Source organism: Podarcis cretensis (genome assembly GCF_951804945.1).
Source record: "Podarcis cretensis genome assembly, chromosome: 1".
In the NCBI taxonomy this organism is placed as follows: domain Eukaryota; kingdom Metazoa; phylum Chordata; class Lepidosauria; order Squamata; family Lacertidae; genus Podarcis; species Podarcis cretensis.
In genome coordinates this window covers 45,310,818-45,333,177 of record NC_137170.1, presented here as the reverse complement: position 1 = coordinate 45,333,177, position 22,360 = coordinate 45,310,818, and the positions used below count along the sequence as shown (strand labels likewise).

General features: G+C 43.5%; 1 protein-coding gene across 5 annotated transcripts in view; it reads right to left on the bottom strand.

The window, feature by feature from the left end:
* MAPKBP1 (mitogen-activated protein kinase binding protein 1) overlaps window positions 1-22,360 on the bottom strand; it is a 124,445-nt gene that overhangs the window by 69,542 nt on the left and 32,543 nt on the right. For all 5 annotated transcript variants that reach the window (XM_079964250.1, XM_079964253.1, XM_079964251.1 and 2 more), the window contains exon 3: window positions 8,329-8,420. In XM_079964250.1, coding sequence (XP_079820376.1) covers window positions 8,329-8,420 — 92 coding nt within the window. The remainder of the gene's footprint in view (window positions 1-8,328; window positions 8,421-22,360) is intronic.

Genomic DNA, 22,360 nt, shown 5'->3' with positions numbered 1-22,360 from the left:
GATATTATTGAAGTCTTTGTGTGTACAGCTATATGCACAAAGGCTGTCTTGTTACAGAAGCTCGCACAGCACACTTGGAGCAGAGGAACATGCAACCTCAAGGTCATGGCTTCTCTGTGGGGCCCACACCTTGCTCCCATGTTGAGTGACATGGGATCAAAGAACATCAGAGTAGGGTTAATGTGTTAGCAACACCCACTTATAGGAAGAGGCCTTCCATGTAGTATTTAAGAGACACAATCATTTGGGATCCATGGGTACATTTGCAAGCTGGAGAAACACAGGCACAACACACACAGCACAACCAAGTACAAACAGCAGCCTACTGTATTGCCTACAATAGAATGATTCTTCCAAGCCTAATTTCAGGGACCAAGGGCATCTTCTGTGGCTGCATGTCTGCCCACAGAAGACATGTTGCCAATGCCCTGTTTAAACAGTATACAAAGCAGCATTATGTTCTCCTAGGGCTCATCCGCACTTCCTCTTGCCCTGCTCCTTTCCCCCATGGGCAAACAACTCTTTTCCATTCAACTGGAGCAAATGGCAATTCAGGTTTTCTTTGGATTGACATTTGCTCCAATCTATCACTAAAGAGGACGGGACGCAGGTGGGGACGGGACGCAGGTGGGGACGGGACGCAGGTGGCGCTGTGGGTTAAAGCCTCAGCGCCTAGGGCTTGCCGATCGAAAGGTCGGTGGTTCGAATCCCTGCGGCGGGGTGCGCTCCCACTGCTCGGTCCCAGCGCCTGCCAACCTAGCAGTTCGAAAGCACCTCCGGGTGCAAGTAGATAAATAGGGACCGCTTACCAGCGGGAAGGTAAACGGCGTTTCCGTGTGCGGCTCTGGCTTGCCAGAGCAGCGATGTCACGCTGGCCACGTGACCCGGAAGTGTCTCCGGACAGCGCTGGCCCCTGGCCTCTTAAGTGAGATGGGCGCACAACCCCAGAGTCTGTCAAGACTGGCCCGTACGGGCAGGGGTACCTTTACCTTTACCTTTATCACTAAAGAGCAGGTTTTCCATGGGAAAGGAGCAGAGCTCGGACCCATGGTTTCTGGGCATGGGACAAGCAAAAGTGTGGAAAGGTCCCAGCTGTTGGAATACAACTCAGGCCTATGTGGGTAACTTACAAATTGCCAGATAAAGCAAGTAAAACATCACATAAATGGAAAAGAGACCTATTACATATATATCCTCCTTTGCCTCCATGCTCCCCCCTCAAAAATTATTTTTCCAACCTCCGTATACGATAGATCAGACTGAGAGATGGCTAACTAGTCCTGCATCATGGCTGAGTGGGGATCTGAACCCCAGTTTCCCAGACCCTAGTCTGCCACACTTAACCATGCTGGCTAATGATCAGTGTAGGAAAAGGGGGTTGGGGTCAATGGAATGAGAGGATTTGTTTCCATAAGAAAAAGAAAAGAGTCAAATAAAACCATGGTGTATGAACCCCCCCCCCCCCATCTGGCTTGGCATTCCTGCTACACTTTTTCTTTTTTTGTATTTTTCTGCAGCAATCTCAGAGGGTTTCTTAGTTTTGTTTTACTTCTTGTTTCTAGGATACAGAATCTCAGCAGCGATGTCAACAAAACACACACACAACACAAGTGCATGCATGAGGCAGAACAGGGGTGTGGGGGGAGAAGAATTAGAGAACTTCAAGCAAGCTAAAATTATTATTTTAAAAAAGAGAAGCAACTTAGGAACATAACAAGAGCCCTGCTGGGTCATCCTCCATCTCAGGGGAAGCCATCATGCTGGCTTCAAGATGGCCTTGGTCTCCAACTCCCAGCAGTCCCAGCCACCATGGGATAATTGGATAATGGAAGCTGTATTCCAACATATGGAGAGCACTGTTTAATAAAATAGGCAAGCAAAGACAGTTCCTACTTTTCCAAGTTTCACTCAGCACCGGTACTAACCTTTCACCAGTATCAACTTTTGGTAGCACACCAGATCAGGCAGGCTTGCTTGCACCTTGTTCTGGATTTTAAAAATCTGAAGACATTAGCATTTGGAAGTAAAATTTTGTATATGGCAATATATGTGTCCTGAATTGCTGCACAAAAATTAGCAAATGCAGCTTCAGTGATACTAGGAATAATATTTTGAAGTTCAAAATATTTTTGGCAGCGTATAGCTAGGAGGTACTATAAATAAGGTATTTTAGGGTTAAGAGATTTTATAGAGCAGGCATAGGCAAACTCGGCCCTCCAGATGTTCTGAGACTACAATTCCCATCAACCATGACCACTGGTCCTGTTAGCTAGGGGTGATGGGAGTTGTAGTCCGAAAACATCTCAAGGGCCGAGTTTGCCTATGCCTGTTATAGTGGGGGAAGGATTAAGATTCACAACAAGTTTTAAAGGCCTGTTCTTGGATACATTTTTTTAACAGTTGTGTTTTTAAAAGGGGATTGCTCTTAAAACCTACTGGTCTCAGCATTCCTGAGATCCCACTGGCATTTCCAATGCACAGGAAGGTGGAGCCAGAAGGGTGTGGGCATCACATTGGCACCAGAGGAGGAGGGACCTAGGATCGTAATAATCTGGGCTATTAAGATCCCAGAGACAGCAGGTGCCAGAGGTGCTGAAAGGATTTACAGGCTCCAAAACATATGTGAGTAAATGAGTTCAGCCTTTGGCATCCACCAGAGTCCACAGAAGAACTGACACAATATTCCAGGGATGGGGAACTGTCTAAAAGGCATTTGTCACTTGTGTATAATTAAGACATACACATGCCATACTGATGTGCCTCATTATTAATACAAACCCAACCACAAGAATGCAAAGAGCTTAAGTACAGGGAACTAACAGAAGTCATGGGAAGCCAATCACTTCTCTAATTTTTCAAAACAGGCACATAAAAGAGGAGAGGAAAAGAGAAGAGAAAACTGTGTGTTGGGCACAGAAGAATTAAGCCTGCATGCAGATCTTGAGAAATTACTTAATGCTTTCAGGGGGCTGACAGAAAAGCACTTATAGGACTGCAGAGAATTCCCCAGAGGCTCTGAACCAAACACTTGCACAGCAAAATCTGGGAACCAAAAGGTGTGGTGCATGGTGGGTCAGCTTCTGGCACCAGGATTCTCGATGCCATCTCCTCACCCTCAGAATTTAGTCCTTTACGTGGAGACTCTGAAGTAGGGCTCAATGAGAGGCCACTTACTAGGGCTGCCATACATCCGGATTTTCCCAGACGTATCCGAAACACTGCAGTCGGGAGCAGTGCCTGGGCAGTAATCAGGCAAATGTCTGGGAAAATCTAGATACATGCCAGCTCAGCAACTTTTCAGTCCGGATTTTCACTGTTTGAAATTTGGCAACCCTAACTCACACATCACCAAAAGAGAAGAAATGCAACACACACACACACACAAACACACACACACACACACAGAGAGAGAGAGAGAGAGAGAGAGAGAGAGAGAGAGAGAGAGATGGATGAGAGGGCAGATTTGCATAAAAGTCTGTATGTGCTAATTTATATGTATAGTTGCACATTTGGAAATATTTACTGTAATTTAGAACAGAAATACATCAATATAGAGGGGACGACTGTGATAAAGTGACCTCTGTGCCTCCTTTGTCCACTGTCCTGCTGATGGGCAAATTCAAGGATCATGATCTCCCTTCTTAAGGAGTCTGTATTTTTAATATGGGATTCAATGGGACAATCCTTCAAATAGAGGACTGTCTTTTGTAAGTAACGCACATGAACACCCTGTGGCTCAAGTTCAAGTCAAATAGGCAGGAGAGCCAGATCCCAAAGAAGGTCGGGGGGGGGAGGCTGCAGTTTTCCCAGCAGATGCTGCTACTGAACCTAGAAACCTCAATATCGCCCACCTGACATTTAACAATTGTGTGTAAAACAAATATAGCTTGCAAATCTAGTTTTATTAAGATTTGCGCTTTTATTCAGCAGAAGGCAGTACAGTATTCAAGTGTAATGCAGCTCACATACATTTAAAGAAAACGAGAAAACAGAAATAAATCTAACAGCAAAATAGCATTATTTTGGTGATGCTCATTTCATGAGATTTGAGACTTTTGAAGGATCGATCCATGTTAACAGTTAAATAAAAATTGGTGCTTTCAAACACAGTAAAAAATAAAGCACTGTTACATAATTTAGCCCTCTGGCTAGAGCAGCAAGGGAGTTGAATCTGGAGACTGCCCTGTGATTTAAATTAATGTTGAGTCAACTAGCAGGGCATCTAGAGACGAACAGATCAGAACTGAAGCATATGCTAAGAGCTATATGGCAGGCACCCATGCAGGGCCAAGGACACTGTACTCTGGCTCAGGACAGCAAAATGCACATCAAGAAGAATGAGTGTTCTGCTTCCCATTGCCAGAGAGAGAGAGAGAGAGAGAGAGAGAGAGAGAGAGAGAGAGTTTAAAGGAAGCCTCAGAATGAACACTCAAGAGAAGCCAGTGACAGAAGCCAATGCCGTTTCCCCCCCCTTTTTCTTTCCCCCCTGCATACTGCCAAGAAGGTATAAATCCCTTGAGAACAAGATAATAAAACAAACTGACCTTGCAACCCAATTAGGTCTGCAAACTGTTTCTCTTGTGTGTTTTGGGCCAATACAACTGCAGAGGATAAACTGAACACAAAGCGTTGTCTTGACAGTGGCAAACTTTATCAGCATCACAAAGCAGCTAGGCATAGCATGGAAGCAGCCGGCTGTTCAGCCAAGGCACAGAAGGGCTAGGCTTCAGACAGGAATCCTATGCAATGGGCCATGGGGGAAAGATACCACCTTGATTCCATTAAGCAGGATCATTTAACCACATAACTTCCCCAAATCATTTCAAACAGAGTCAAAATAATGTTTTGGCACTACCTATTAGGCTCAGACTTGGCATACGTTCTTCTTGATGATGGAAATTGCCAGCAAATTAGTTTTTGTTTAATAGATGTGCAACTTCACAGGAAATGCCTCAGAGAAACTTCACAGGAAATTCCTCTTACCAGTTTCACACTTCTGAAAAAGCCAAAAGCCGCAGCAGAATTTTGCAGTTTCCCCACACTTTGTTAAAATGCCATTAGCTTGAATTTTTAAGACAATACAAAGGAAGGACACACACCTGCAACACATGCTTGCTTATCAAATGGAAAACAAAGAATTCCTGCCATTCTACTGCAACCTAAATATTACTGTGTAGGGGAAGGAAGCTGCATACATGCTCACTGAGAGAGAATCAAAAAGAAACATTGACTTGAAGCAAAACTGCGCCACAGCTCAAAGCAGTAAAGCAACCACCTCTCCAGCATTTAAAACTTCCATATTTCAAAAATCTACTGTGAGCAGATACTTAGTTAGTAAGGCTAAGAATCATCACACTTTTATAACAGCAAATGCATAATATTCTAAGCGAAACCAGTTTCTGGGAATGAAAAGAGTGCTGTTATGCTCAGATGCTACTTGCAGGCTTTCCATAGGCATCTGGTTGGCCATTGTGAGAAGCACAAAATGCTGGACTAGATGAGCCTTTGGCCTGATCCAGCAGTGCTCTTTCTATGCCTTCAACAACACGTAGTCAAAAGCCATTCATAAATAATTGAGAAAACAGCAAGGCATTCTGGATGACTGCAATAATGATGGCAGGGAATACTCCACCTTATTGCTATGGACAATCCACCTAAATAAAAAAAACCAAGACATGCCAGAGCCATCATCTCTCCAAAAGGCAAGAACAAGGGATATCAGACATGGCTTCAAAGCAAGCACAAAATTTTGATTCCTGCACACTTCCTTTGGGGTGGGGAGATGGAAGATTCCAGTACGCTTGGCCTTGCCTCATTTAGATTTGCTACAGGGCTCTCTTTCATCTCCTCCATGCTCTAACAGTGGGCTGTTTTTATCTTGTGATCTTATCAGCATTCCTCTAGCTTCCCTCAAACATCCAAAGTGAGGACACCTCCAGTTCCACCTCAAATTTAACATTTTCAGCATTTAGATGGCAACTCTCGTGTAAAGGGTTTACAGAACTTTAAAAGAGCAGCAGAGAAATGCCATGGGTAGATGTTTTGGCTTGGACCTGGAATATCTTGGTGGCTTTTAATTTTTAAGCACTTGTAGACGACAGTAGTACTCGTACCAAGCCCTTTTCTTACACCCATACCTCAGATTCCACAGCCGCATCCTAGGAACCAGTTTTTTTTTGAGGGGGCAGCATGTGAGCAAATTGTACAGTAGCTCGTTTAAATGTATGCAAATTAAATATCGCTAAGCACTGACTGTAAGCTTAAAAACCACACAGGGTGACAAAAGCTCCTCTCAACGGCAGTCACATGGCAAGCCTAGCTATGACAAAAATGATTGCTGTGCTACCCGCATTAATAGACATATTGTTGCCAAACCGGCAGCTTTCTAAGATTGGCCTCGATTTCTTCTCTTCCCACTCCAAACTAATTATAGGCACCCAGATGCATTAGCAAAACTAAATGCCAAAACAAACTAAATATCTATCAAGCTCTAGAATCACTGTTCGGCACTCAGCATCACCTTTGTCAGCTTTTCCAGCTCCTGTTCCCTTATGTACATGATAAAAATACAAGGAAGCTGTATTCAGGCATTCCTGAAAATCCCAGAGATCTGCCTCCAACATGGACTTACGTACTTCACCCCTCTTAAACACTCGATTCCCCACTTATGGAGCAAAAAGCATCAGGTCTCTCAGGGGAAGAGGGAGTTTGCCGCCTGTCCTCATTTGTGTCTGACTGTCCAAAGCATCACTCTGCCGAGGATGACAAGGTTCAACAGCACCAGAGACAGTTGTTCAGTTCCATGGTTATACCCCAGCACGTTTGCAGGACCAGGCATCAAACTTCCCATACCCCAACCCAAATAATAAGAGAAAAAGGAGACTGGTTTTCGGTCAGAACAGGCCCCAACTTTATTGAATAGTTGAAAGAGGTTTGGGCATGGGGCAATCTAAATACTTCTGGCTCGCCCGCGGAAGTGACGCGTGGTCAATCCAGATATAAGTCTTAAGACTTATATCAAATAGGGTGACCCCCGCAGGGACCACTGCTTGGGGGAGTGCCTTCAGCCCTGGCCCCACCTGAGCGTGTGGACATGACCACTACCGCCAGATCACTTTAAGGGGATACCCCAGCGTTTGGAGGGGCAGGCGGAGTCTACAACTCCCCCTCCATCCAAAGCAAAGGATTGCCCCAATGCCCAACCAGTTGTGATGATTGCTATGTGGTAGGCAGAACCACCAGGTCGGTGCCAATTAGCCCAATGGGCAAATTCCTACCCAGCACCTTAAAGGATGGCAACCACCATAGCCACAGCTATAAGCTTAAACCAAGGGTGGCTGGGCAGGGAACCCCGGTGCAGGAACAAACAGGCTGAGCCCCAGGTGCTGGCTGCTTAAATGGGCAAGGGGCGGATCCGAGGGAAGCCCACCGTCGGCTCCATCGGCTTCGCCACCAGCACAGCCCAAGCCCCGGCCTGCATCCCCATTTGCCAAAACAGGGAGCAGGCAAAGATACGGTTCCTTATAAGAAGGGCACAGCCAGTTTGAATTCCCTCAAAGGGGTGAGCGAGCTTGTTGTCCTTAGGAGCTTGGAAGGGAAAAGGCAGGTGGGAAGAGCCTTGCCTCTGCTTCAGAGGCCTGTGGGACCCAGGGCTATTCCAGTTCCCTCTCATGTACATAAATCTTAACAGAAGATTCGCTCAGAAAGGGCAAACAAAAGCAGCACTGCACAGTCACCACTGGAAGCTTTTGCCACTGCATCGAACCCTTACTGAGAACAAGCCAACCCAAGATACATACTAGTGCTTATCTCTACATTATTATTGAGATAATGAGAATCGTTTGGACCCACTTAAATAAAAGCTGGAAAGAACAGTGGAAGCTCCAGAATCAAAAGAGTGGCCAGGTACTCTCTCTCTCTGCATGAACAAAGGAACCACTTCCCGTGAAACTTCACATATCACAAAACTACCCAGCAGCCTTATGGAGCATCTTCTGATTGAACAGGAGGCCAGAATCCATCTAATTTTCACATTTTCATCATGTCCATGTTCAGCATAGTACCAAATCCAATTATTATTATATTTAAAAAATTAACACTTAGCTAAGAGCTAGAGGAGAAACCCTAGAGAATAATTTAATTAGTTATGATAGGTAAAGAGTCTTCCTTGCAGCAATTTAAACCTACCCTGCTGATGTTCCTCATAATTGGATGGAGTTTTATGAGGCTCTTATAAAATGCATCACTCTGCTACATGACAGATTTGGCATAAACTGTACCTTTAGGCTGACAACGTGCATTCATTGTGTAACACCCTCAATGACTCACCCAGCTGGATAAGCAACGAGACCACTCTTTGGATCACAGGCCAATCCTCTGCCTCCAGAGACGGTGATTCCCAGCACTTTCTCCAAGGTCACCTAGTCAAAAAGAGAGAGAGGGGAAAAAATGAGATTCATGCAGATTGAATTCAACTTCATGTAACCACAAGCTTCAATTTGTGTGCATGTGTGTGAATATATATTGTTTCAGTGGAGACTGGAAGATGCACATAATCAGCAAAGATGCCATCAAGTGTCAAGAGCTGTTCTCTTGATGCAGACGACAGACATATTTAGTAGGTTCTGTGTAGAACAAAACAACAACAACAACAACAACAACAACAACAACAACAACAACAAGCTGGTCCGTAGCCAGTGTTTTGAGAAGGAGATTTATAGAACTATCACAATAACTGGAACCAACAGAAAAGCATGGGAAATACTGGGAGGGAGGTTAGATAAAAAAGAAAACTACCAAGCAATGGACCACGCTGGTCCCACCCAAATCCCTTTTGCGTGTCTGATGTAGCTTCGCCAAGAGATATGTAAAAACATTCAGATTCAAAGGCGACTATGGGTCATCTCGCTTTCAGGCCAAGGGAGCCAGCATTTGTCCACAGACAGCTTTCCGGGTCATGTGGCAGCATGACTAAACTGCTTCTGGCACAACGGAACACCGTGACGGAAACCAGAACATATGGAAATGCTGTTTACCTTCCCACCACAACCTTCCCACTATTTATCTACTTGCACTGGCATGCTTTCAAACTGCTAGGTTGGCAGGAGCTGGGACAGAGCAACGGGAGCTCACTTCATCGTGGGGATTTGAACCACCAACCTTCTGATCAGCAAGAGGCTCAGTGGTTTAGACCACAGCGCAACCTGCATCCCTCCTTTAAGGTTATACGACTCATACTTCCTTTGCCTGAAGCCTCTGAATCCAATATTCCCAGCCAGGTAAGAGTTATTTCTAAACATATTACCAGCAGATTTTTTAAAAATCACTTCATTGCAATCACACAATTGCAATTAGAGACTGGATAAAATAGCTTAACCAAGCCCAGCCAATTAGCTTTATACATGAAGAGCAAAAATATGAACCCGAGACTTGTACACCCAGACCTAATAACCTGCCCATTGCATCACACACATTCATGTACTGCCAATCTGGGTCCTGAATCCTGCCTGCCAAACAGTGGCAAAGTAGCCAAATACATGAGGGAGCAATTCATGTAGGCTTGGGTCAGAAGAACAGCGAATGGCAGAAAATATATTAATAAATGCTAGCAAAAGGCTTCCTATAGAGTTGCGCCACGATGTTAGAATCATAGAATCATAGAGTTGGAAGAGACCACAAGGACCATTGAGTCCAACCCCCTGCCAAGCAGGAAACACCATCAGAGCACTTCTGACATATGGTTGTCAAGCATCTGCTTAAAGACCTCCAAAGAAGGAGACTCCACCACACTCCTTGGCAGCAAATTCCACTGAAAATTCAATGCTCCTTTCCCCTGTGCTTTAGCAAAGGGGTGTTTGGCTTTTATTTATGGTGCACATACATTATTCCTCCAACAACATTATTTGCAAGATTTTACTAGACTGAATGTTGACTCTTCTGTTTTTAGTTACAATAGTTGGGGTATATCTTTTGTCACATTTCCAAAAAGCCTGTAGGGGATGGGTGACAGAGTTATTAATCTTCGCGGTTATTAAAAGCTGTCCTCTAGGGACTCCAGCGTTCCAAAACAAGGAAAGTCTCCCACACTTAGCCTTGCTAACCAGCTTCAAGGAACACCTAAAGATGCCCATGGGAGCCGATTGCCCAGATTTACCCAAGAAGGTGCCTGGTTACAACAGCATTTCTTTTCGCAAGATCATTTCCCATTCCAATAGAATTTCCTAAGTCTTTTCTTCATATGTTAATAGCATAGATAGCTTGGATTCAAACTAGTGGCCTAAAGGGAAAAGGGTGTCAAAACCTGCTGCCAATCTTTTCCTTCTCTCCACCCCTGTGTCATAGGGTTCATATTCTCTTGTGCCGGATGCCTTGCAGCAAGAAAGAAAAAGCCAAGAAGAAGATAAAGATCCCATCCTGTTGCAAAATGAGCATATCTTTTGAAATGAGATTTTCAGAAAATTAAACACAAGCATTGTTCCTTCTGCCAGTATGTATTTCTGAAGGATGTATTCATACAGCCATGCAAGCAAGAGCTAAGAGGTAACTGTGGATCCTCTTGTGGTTAGGTATGAATAAAGGGATAGTTCTTCAAATGGAAGGGTGTAGAAATTAGAGTCCTCCAACACTGCTGCAAGGTGTGCACAGGACAATTCTATACCTTCTCGTTGCTTTCAGATACCAACCCTGCCACAACATACAGGGTTGCCAGATTCTGCACAGCAGCGCTCAAAATTCATCAGACAATGACCTGTGCCCAGTGGCGTAGCGTGGGTTATCAGCACCCGGGGCAAGGCAAGTAATTTGCGCCTCCTAACCCATGGATTTGCGCCCCCTAACCCGTGGATTTGCGCCCCCTAACCCGTGGATTTCCCTAACCCCCAGATGTTGCGCCCGGTGCGGCCGGCCCCCCCTGCACCCCCCACGCTACGCCACTGCCTGTGCCACAAACTAGATTTAATGAGCACTCATATCAGAGTGCTCTGTAGATTGATAGCTATAGTCTTATATAGACTAACCTCTTATGATTTGCCACTCCCGTCTAATGTTCCTAACCCTTCTTTTAGACTTTCCTAGCTTCCTTTAAATTTTTGTAGACTTTTAATTCTTTTTAGTTTTACAAATCATTTTTTCAGATTTTAAATGATTGTACCCTTATGCTGATCTATGGCCGTAATAAAGATTTGATTGATTGAGAATCCTCCAAGGATCAGTATTGAGATCTGTGCATTTTAACTTCTTCATTAAAGTTCTTCATTAAACTTCTTCTTGATTAAACAATCACAGGTGAACAGTGAGGTGGCCAAGTTTGCTAATGATACTAAATTGTTCAGAGTTATTAAAACAAAAAGAGATTGTGAAGAGTTCCAAAAGGACCTCTGCAAACTATGAATGGGCAGGAAAATGGCAAATGCAATTTTAATGTAGGCAAGTGTAAAGTGATGCATGTTGGAACAAAAAAATAATAATCTTAATTTCACATATATGCTCATGGGGTCTGAACTTCTACTAACTGAGCAGGACTGAAATCTTGGGAGTCATAGTGGAGCTTGGGGAAGATGTTGTCACAGTATGAGGCAGCTGTGAAAAAGGTAAATTCCATGCTAGCAATCATTAGGAAAGGAACTGAAAATAAAACTGCCAGTGTCAGAATGTCATTATGTAAATGTTTGGCACCACTGCATTTGGAATGCTGTGTATAGCTCTGCTCAACTCACCTCAACATATATATTCTCAAATAGGAAAAGGTTGAGAAATCACCTCAAGAGTTCCTTATTCTATATAATGCTACAGAGACAGCTCACTTGAAATGAATGGCCGCCTTCTCCCTGAGAAATCCGAAGCTAGTAATACTGCTGGCCTCCCACATACTAGGTAAAAGCAGAAAATCACAAACTCTCGCAGGCACCCTGCACCATCAAATTACTTCATGCAATGAGATACATGGGCATATGAAAAAGATGTTAGATGAACCAGGCTGTTCTCGCATGGGGGAACCAGCTGCCATTTTCAGAACTGTTTTTGCATTTTCATTAAACTAGCCCATAGTCACTCCCCTGCCTTCACCACCTACTCCAGAGACAGGCAATATCCAACAGGCTTTACAACACAAAAATATTCCTGGCAAATCCCAACCATACACCAAGATTTGTAGCCGTAACACACATGCCTCCAGGTTGAAGAATTTAATGCAATCAATAATTTCATTCCTTAACTCAGTAAGAAAAGACCGTGTTCACTGTAATCAACAGATATGCACCAAATAAGTTATGCATACATCAGTAACATATGGGCAAATTACTTTTTGCATGTGCAACTCATGAAGTGCTTAGCCATCCTGGAAGGGAATGTGATTACTTCATTTTCAATGCTTGATTTTAACAAGGTCTGTGAGACATTAGGAGACATCTTTCTAGCAGTCAAGCATTTCTGTCATTTCACTCAAAATGACAGGTCACTCAACTACCTCTGGACCCTCAAAACCCCGCAAAATCTATTTGACCAGAGACTACACTGGGATACAAAAAATGAACATGTTTTCCCACAGGCTACTCTGTCATATTCCCTTCCAATCTTTGATGAGCTGTGCACAGACTTACACAAACTAGTGGTTTGGTCAATTAACGGCCCTGACTGCACAGCCTGAAATACCTGTGGAATTGCCATGCCCTGCAGGATGGGTGAAAAGGGAGCAGAGAAGAAGCACAGGTACTTGGCAGTTTATAGGAATCAGCCATGCTGCAGACACAGTACAAGCAGTCCCTCAAACACACTCTAGACCAGGGCGGCCCAACCTTTCATACCAAGTGGGCTGAAAGAATACTTTGACATGGAACCTGCGGGTAATACACTGCCTTGTTGCACAGATGCAAGGCAGCACAAGACCAAAATGTGAAAGCCCCATGCCCTAAAGCCCTCGTGCTGCCTTCCAAAAGCCAGCTAGGTCCTAGAGCCCTCCTACCTTCTTCCCAAAGCTGGTTCAGAGCAAGTCCTAACTAGACTTTGGGGAGGAAGCCAGAGGACTCGAAGACCTTGTCAGAGCCTGCACACCTCCCGCCCAAAGGACAGACTTTGCTTATCCAGCTTTGAGAAGGCAGCTTGAGGCCTGGGGTATGTGTGTCAAATGCTGCAGAGGGCTGTCAAAAAGGGCCTTAAGGGGCACATGTGGCCCCCAGGCTGCATACTGGACTGCCCTGCTCTAGAAACAAGACCTGTCAGGCTGCCCTACAGTTTCAATTACAAGCTGCTACAGATGAACGCAGGGACGCAGGTGGCGCTGTGGGTTAAAGCCTCAGCGCCTAGGACTTGCCGATCAGAAGGTCGGCGGTTCAAATCCCCGCGACGAGGTGAGCTCCCATTGCTCGGTCCCTGCTCCTGCCAACCTAGCAGTTCAAAAGCACGTCAAAGTGCCGGGCTAACCTCCAAGTATTATAAGATATTAAAAGACCATTTGATTCAACCACTGATGGAGGTTAGCAATGAAATTATGGAGGGGAGGAGGGCGCCGGAATCGTGGAAGGAAGCTTTCATCACATTGATACCAAAATCGGAAGCTGAAAAGACACAACTTAAGAACTACCGTCCCATCTCCCTTTTAAATGTGGATTACAAAATTTTTGCAGATGTTTTGGCAAGTAGACTTAAAAAAGTTCTAAATGAAGTAATTCATAAAGACCAGGCAGGCTTTCTCCCAGGTAGACACATGTTTGCTAATACAAGGAACATTATTGACATTTTGGAACTTTTGCAAACTGATATAAATACAAAAGCAGTGTTAATCTTTATAGATGCGGAGAAGGCCTTTGATAATATCTCTTGGAAATTTATGAAGGGAAATTTAAAAGAAATGGGAGTGGGTCGGGGTTTTGAGAATGGGATTGATGCAATATATTCAGAACAAAAGGCTAAATTGATAGTAAACAATGTGGTCACTGAAGAGTTTAAAATTGAAAAAGGAACACGACAAGGCTGCCCGATTTCCCCTTTGTTATTTATATCAGTTCTGGAGGTGCTCTTGAATATGATTAGAGGGGACCGGTTGGTGGAAGGGATTCAGGTCGGAGCGAAACAATATAAACTTAAAGCTTTTGCAGATGACCTAGTTTTGACCCTGCAGGAGCCAGAATCTAGTACAAAAAGAGTATTACAACTGATTCAAGATTTTGGTCGGGTGGCAGGATTTAAACTAAATAAACAGAAAACTAAGGTGTTGGGGAAAAATCTGACAGATGTAGAGTCGGAACAGTTTCAGAGAGAAACGGAACTAACTGTGGTTAAAAAAGTAAAGTACCTAGGGGTAAACATAACAGCAAAAAATCTGAGTCTATTTAAGGATAATTACGAAAAATGTTGGTCTGAAATTAAGAGAGATTTGGATAGTTGGACAAAATTGAAGCTTTCTCTGTTAGGCCGAATCGCTGCTGTCAAGATGAATGTACTGCCAAAGATGTTGTTTTTGTTTCAAACATTGCAGATTGTGGACAAGACAGAGTGTTTTCGGAAGTGGCAGAGAGATATATCTAGATTTGTCTGGCAGGGCAAAAAGCCCAGAATTAAGTTCAAGATACTAACTGATGCGAAAGAAAGAGGGGGCTTTGCCCTGCCAGACCTAAAGTTGTATTATGAAGCCGCTGCCTTTTGCTGGCTAAAAGACTGGCTACTTCTTGAGGACACTGATGTATTGGACTTGGAAGGGTTTAATAATGCCTTCGGTTGGCATGCATATCTATGGTACGATAAGGTTAAGATTAATAAGGTCTTTAAGAACCATATTGTCAGGAAAGCAGTTTTTAAAGTCTGGACAAAATACAAAGACTTATTGGAAAATAAAACTCCGAGGTGGCTTTCACCTCTGGAAGCTAAGGCCCGAAAAAGACTCAATATGGAGGCCAACTGGCCAAAATATTGGGAAATATTAGAAAAAGATGGAGACAATTGGAAATTGCAGAGTTTGGAGAAAATGAAGGATAAAGTGCGAGACTGGTTACATTACGCTCAGATTAAAGAAGTTTTTAAAAATGACAAAAAGCTAGGGTTCCAGGTGGAGAAATCGAAGTTGGAAACAGAATTGTTAGAGCCAAAAACTAAGGTTTTATCAAGAATGTATAACTTGCTGCTGAAATGGAATACACAAGACGAAATGGTTAAATCGGTTATGATAAAGTGGGCTCAGGATATTGGGCATAATATTATGTTTGAGGACTGGGAAAGGTTGTGGACCACTGGGCTGAACTTCACTGCATGTAATGCTTTGAAGGAAAATGTAATGAAAATGATATATAGATGGTACATGACCCCAGTTAAACTTGCCAAAATATACCATTTGTCTGATAATAAATGTTGGAAATGTAAAGAACATGAAGGAACATTCTTTCACCTCTGGTGGACTTGCCCTAGAGTGAAGGCCTTCTGGGAAATGATTTATAATGAGTTGAAAAAGGTATTTAAGTATACCTTTACTAAGAAACCAGAGGCCTTCCTTCTGGGCATTGTCGGCCAGAAGGTGTTAAAGAAGGACCGAACATTTTTTATGTATGCAACAACGGCAGCAAGGATACTCATTGCCAAGAGCTGGAAAACTCAAGATCTACCCACACTGGAAGAATGGCAGATGCAGCTGATGGACTATATGCAACTGGCCGAGATGACTGGCAGAATCCGAGACCTGGGAGAAGAGAGGGTTGAAGAAGACTGGAAGAAATTCAAGATTTATCTACAAAAGTATTGTAATTTGGTTGAATGCTAAGAAGGATGCTAGATCATAAATAATCGCCTACCACTGAATTAGATTGAATTTGACGATAAGCGAGATTGAGGGAAACATAAAATTTGTGGAGAATAGATTAAATTAACTGAACAAAATTTAAGAATATAAACAAGATGATAAATTGCTGGAAAAAATTTATAACGATGTAAGTGGGAGTGGGAGATGCGAGGGAGTCCAAAGAAGTTCTGAAAAATGTGTTATGATTCATGTTACATTGTTTATTATTTTTGCATTTTGTATTCTAAAAAAATCTTAATAAATATTTATAAAAAAAAAAAAAAAACAAAAGCACGTCAAAGTGCAAGTAGATAAATAGGTACCACTCCAGCGGGAAGGTAAACGGCGTTTCCGTGTGCTGCTCTGGTTCGCCAGAAGCGGCTTAGTCATGCTGGCCACATGACCCGGAAGCTGTACGCTGGCTCCCTCGGCCAATAAAGCGAGATGAGCGCCACAACCCCAGAGTCGGTCACGACTGGACCTAACGGTCAGGGGTCCCTTTACCTTTACCTTACAGATGAATTGGACAGAAAAAGGTGTGCGCTTGCTCACCCTTCCTCCATTGCAAGTGGTAACAGTTAGATCTGTGGAAGAATAGCAGCACACGCAACGTTCCACAGAGTGCAATTTACTGTCAGAATGCACATCCTAATACAGCTGTACAACAAAAAGCTTGCGCTGTTACATTTAGCACTGCTGGGCTTCATTTGGCACATTCACCGAAGAACGCTAATTACAGTGTGCTGTTCCACTTAGGGGGGCTGTCAGCATTTCCACTGTAAAGCCTTCATTTTGGGATCTTATAACACATCTGTAATGTATTCACTTGGAGCTAAAGCTGGATGCTAAAAGGGCTGGCACTCAACCAGGTTTCTCTGCTTGTTTAGGATGTGTGCGTGTGTGTTTGTTTTATAGGGTTTGGTGTTTTCCATTTTCATCACAAAGATCTGAGAAGGAAATGAAACGTGGAGACTAAGTTATACGTTACTCAAGTTAGGGAAGAAGAAGAAAATAAGCAGCTTCGACTTCCATCCTGAATGCACATCCAAACATGCACACCCTTCTGTTTGATATTTTCCAATTCAAAATAGCTTAGTGTTTTGTTCTGTTTTTGCAACATCGTAAGAGGATCTTTCGATTTTTCCTCTTTCCCACCTGCAGTCCCATTTGCTCTCTCAGGAGTTGGGCAGACATATTCCAACCACCCTTCTATAAGACTTGGACGAGACTATAATTAAAAGAGGAACAAAGCAAGCCTATAGCAAGCCTGGAGACAGGCTGGAAAAGCCAGAAGTCTTATCAGAGCCATTGTTGCCCATGGCATGAACACATTTCTTTTGATGCTGCTATCACTTCTGATCAAGTTTTGCAGGCCTTTGAAGCACAGCTAAAGACAGAGACAACACGGACAAAAATTGCCTCTGTCACCTAAGAAGGTGCCTTAAGGACAGAACATTTGCCCCTCTAGCCCAGTATTGTCTAGTCTGAAAGGAACCATCTCTCGGGCAGAGGTCTCTCACATCACCTGCTACCCAATAACTTTTAGACTACCAGTGATTGAAATCCTCTGCAGCGGGAAACATAAAATAATACCGGTACATTATTAGACCGCTGAACATAAGAAGAGCCCTGCTGGACTGAGCCAATGACCCATCTAGCCCAGCAACCTGCTCTCTCAGTGGCCAACCAGATGCCCATGAGAAGCCTGCAAACAGGACCTGAGTGCAACAGCACTCTCTGCCCCAGAGGTGCAAACAACTAGTATTCAAAAGCATTATTGCATCCAAGCATAGAGGCAGAGTATAGCCATCATGGCTAGTACCGGTATCTACTGATAGCCTTACCTCCATGAATGGTCTCATCCTCTTTTTTAAAAAAGCCATCCAAGTTGGTGACCATTACTGCCTTCTGTGGAAGCACATTCCATAGTTTCACTATGCACTGTGAATAAGTACTGTCCTTTATTTCTCCAGAATTTTCCAACATTCTGCTTCATTGGGTGTCCACAAGTTCTAGTGTTATGAGAGTAGAATAAAAACTTCTCTATCCACTTTCACCATGCCATGCATAATTGTTTTAACCTCTATGATGTCTCCTCTTACTTATATTTTCTCAAAACTAAAAAGGCTCAGCTACCGCAACCTTTGCCCATAGATGAGTTGCTCCACCCCCTTGATCATTTTGGCTGCTCCTTTCTGAATCTTTGCCAACTTGACAATATCCTTTTTAAGCCAAGGTGACCAGATCTGCACACAGTATTCCAAATGCAGTCATACAACAGATTTGTATAATGTCCTCATGATATTGGCAGTTTTATTTCCAATTCCTCTCCTAATGAACCCTAGGTATGCAATTTGCCTTTTTTTCCACAACTGATTCGTCTAGGTCAGTACTGCCTACTGTGGCTGGTACTTCGACACCATTCTCCTCCAACAGAAGACAGGTGGTGTTTCCTTCCCAATGCACATCTTGCTGCTCTTTTCAATCGAACTTGATTGGATCACAGCTACTTAAGATAAATCTGCTATAATTTGGAGGGTGGCAAAGTAGGAACCCCCGTGCATGTCAAGGCAAAGGGTGCCTAAGCTAGTGGGGAAACCAGTGTTAAACGTGTTAATTAGAAAGAGGGTTTTTAGACTCATCCCCCAGCAACACCTGTGGTAAAGAAAGAGAAGGAGAAAAAACATGGGGCCAGATACAATGCTGCCATCCTGCTTATGCAGCAAGCATCTGCTTGTCCAATTGAACTTCTTCCTTGTCTTCGCTCCCCCTTCAGTGCCCCCCCATGTAGGAGGGACCCTCAGGAACAGAATTTGAAGGCGGCATGGAGAGAGGAGAGGAAGTCCCATTCTCTGTGTGCTGCATTATTATTATTATTATTATTATTTTCCCATTTAATACGGGCTTAACGTTTTCATGGAAAATCCAATAAATTAGGGCAGGGAGACAAGGAAACCTTAACACTGGATTAAATTGGGGAGTGGGTTGAAGAATATGGTATTTTGAAGAAGATGGCGCCTTGTAGACACTGCTCAAACACTGCATACATGAGAACATCGTTTCCACAATAAACTGCCTTGTGAAGGCATCCTCAGAAGGAAAGACTTTGGAGTAAACATATAGAGGATTACAATGCAAATAAGCAAATTTCCTCAACCGAGGCCTGCGGTTAACCCTTCTTCAGATAATAATATCTGAAAATTCTATGTTTCTCAAGCAACCCTCAAGAAGATGGGATTTAGCAGCCAGCTTGTCTAAAAAGTAATCCAGGCTTTTGATTTTTTACATTATTTCATGCATGGAACCCAATAAACCATGGACTAAATCAATATCTCAGACCAGGTTCAAAGCATTTCAAGTGCAAATTCTTAGCTGACTATTATGCTTTGCATCACAATGGGTTTTTCTTTCTCTCCCCCCCCCCCCGCCTTTTCTTTCTCTGTCACGCAGACACAAGTAGTTATAACAGCTCCTTTCCTTTTAGATTTCAAGGCGCAGCTCTCCCACATCAAAAGTCCACACAACCAACCCACTGCAGTAGAGTGTGCTGTGAAGTTGCTGGAGGATATCAGTCATTTATGTTGCATAAAGCCAATAGGCCCTTATGTATTATGAATCTCTTGCACATACGAAAAGCAGGGGTGGCAGTGAAAGGGGGGGGGTGTAATACAAAATGCTGACAGCTTCTATTCCAATCACTCTGCCAGCTGACACTGTAATGTGTGCGTGGGTGTGCCTGCCAATTTTTCACCAATTTGAGGCAGCTAAAACATTGCAAAAGTTTGCCTAAAGAATGGAGAGCAGAGAAGGACACATCTGAAAGAAAATCTGTTCCTTGGCCCGCCTTTTTCCACTGTGCCCTCACAATGTTTAACCTCGACTCTCACCACTCCAGTCTCACAGAGCATGGCTGTTCTCCACCTCTCATTCCCATTATACTACATTGCAGATCAATTAGCCAAGGGATGAGGGAGCCTGTGGTCCTTGTGGCATTGCTGGGCCTCCCACTCCCATCAGCCCATGCAGGCATGGCCAATGGGTCAGAGATGGTGGGCAACATCCAGCAATGTCAAGGGAACAGGCTCCTCCTCCAATTCTACAAATTCTGTGTGCTGAATCTGTATACCTGGGGTATAAAACCCACAGAGAAACAAAAGCAGACATGGGTGTGGGGGGGCAGCTGCTCCCCCCCCCCCAGATCAAGTAAAACAATAGAAATACTTAACTTACTGACCAATCACTTCCGTTCTTATCCAACAAAAGTCCTGCCCCCCCCCCAAATCCTGGCTACTACGCCCATGAAAGCAGAGGTGGGAAAGCAAAGCACTGGTGCTGAAGAACAAAAAGGCAAATGGGTGATAGCAACTGAAGCCTGCCCACACTCACAACTTATCCCCCTGTGGCATCCTCCTCCCCTGCCCCGTTGACCTACAAAGCACTTCTCCTCCAAAAGTTCACCTCTAGATATCATAGACCAGCTAGGAGCAAAGTGACATCAGGGAAAAGGCCTCATTGCCTATCAGCCCACCCGGTTTCCTCATCCCCTGGTTAGCTTATACATCATTGTCTACATGTTATCTGACCCAAACATTCCCTGCCCACTCATGGTGCCAATGACAACTTCTACTTGATGGTGGAACATCACATTCATGGAAGGGGCTTTCCACTTCGGACTAAAGCTCCCATCTGCCGCAGCCAGTGGTCAGGAAGAACATTAGGGGGTACTTGTTTGGGGAAGGTTCTCGATTATCAGACTAGCAAATAAGCCTGGCCTGCAAAAGCCTGACATAGGGAAAGTGATTAAGATAGAGAGGGTTTCATATAACCCTCTATAGACAAGCCCCAGCCAGATATGCCCAGAAGCCACACCTCTCCCCATACTGTCCATATATTTAGTCCACATATTCAAGACCCACTGCAGCACTTGAATCTCAGCTCTAGATGCAGTAACAGAAATACACCCAGGTTTTCAAATTAAAAATACCCAGAGCAAACAGAAACAGCTTGGGCTGGGTTCCCAACTATGGGTTGGGATGTTGCTGAACTACAACTCCCATGATCATTTTCCATTGGCTATGGGAGATCTAATGCCACAACATCTAGAGTATGGGTAGGCAAACTAAGGCCCAGGAGCCAGAGCTGGCCCAATTGCCTTCTAAATCCAGCCCACGGACTGTCTGGGAATTAGCGTGTTTTTACATGAGTAGAATGTGTGCTTTTATTTAAAATGCATCTCTGGGTTATTTGTGGGGCATAGAAATTCGTTCTTTTTTCCAAAATATAGTCTGCCCCCGCCACAAGGTCTGAGGGACAGTGGACTGGCCTCCTGCTAAAAAAGTTCGCTGACCCCTGATCTAGAGGACCAAAGTCTCCCCATTCCCGCTCTACACGTATGTTTCTATGTCAAAAGTACCTGGCCTTCCTGCAGATCAACCAAATTTCTATTTATCTACCACGACAAAAATAAAATAGGAATCTATGAACAAGAAAGGAAAATTTACATGCAGCAAAGCAGCCACAAATCAAAGCTTTGGAATATAAATCAAGAAAAATGAAGCATCTGGTGGAGTTAGAAAAAAAGTCTAAAGCACAGTTCCTATAAGTAATGTTCAGTAGTTTTAAAAGACTGTTGGAGTCATTTCTGCAAGAGCAATGAAGAGGCTACGATTTATGACTGTTAGTCACCCCTTGATTATGAAAGCTGCCTTTCCCTCTGCTGATTATTTCTGTTTCATACCAGAATATCAGTGCTCATAACTAGAAATGAACAGTCAAGGAACATCTAAATAGAAAATGGGAACTGTGCTAGGTTAATGCAGCTTTCCTATGGAAGGGAATTTCACCTGCCAAGCAGATTGTCCAGTTGGCTGCTTTGTTACATTAATAAATAAACACTGTCTTCAGTTTGTTTATTTAGATAAATTTATAGCTTCTCTTTAGTAAAAACTTCCAGAGGGAGATGTACAGCATAAAAATATATAATACTTAATACAACAAAACATACTGAAAACTCAACCCACAACAACAGCAACTCAAATTTACATCACAGCATTGCGAATTGAAGTGTTATGTGGTTAGGGGGGGAAACAGCTGTAGTATCAAACTGCCTCATTTCACAAAAACAAATATAATAAATAGTGTGATTCTACAGTAATTCCTTAAGTAGAAGCTCTTCAATGAAAATACTATATAAAAGAGTGAGTAATAGCACCATTATCCTGTTCAGTCCTAAAAGGGACTTTTGAAAGCTATTTCCCTTTAACTATGGCTATTTTCAGCTGATGTTTCCAGTTCATTGGAACTCAGCATCATTACATTAAAGACAGTTATCTCTGGCAGCTGTATGACCAACACTAGTAGAGCCCATGCTTTGTGCACATAAGTGTGGTACTGTCTGTTGAGCGTAGGGGGCTTATACCTTAGTTTATTGGACCATAGATGGTCTCTATGGCTTTAAATATATACAGACCTGCCCTTGTGTGATGCTCAGGTCAGGGATACAGTTGTTTTGCTGAAAGAACACAACACACCCCATTTCAGAACAGCACTAAGTTAGGTAATAATTTTTATACAACAGTCTGTGCACCCTTTCTTCCAACC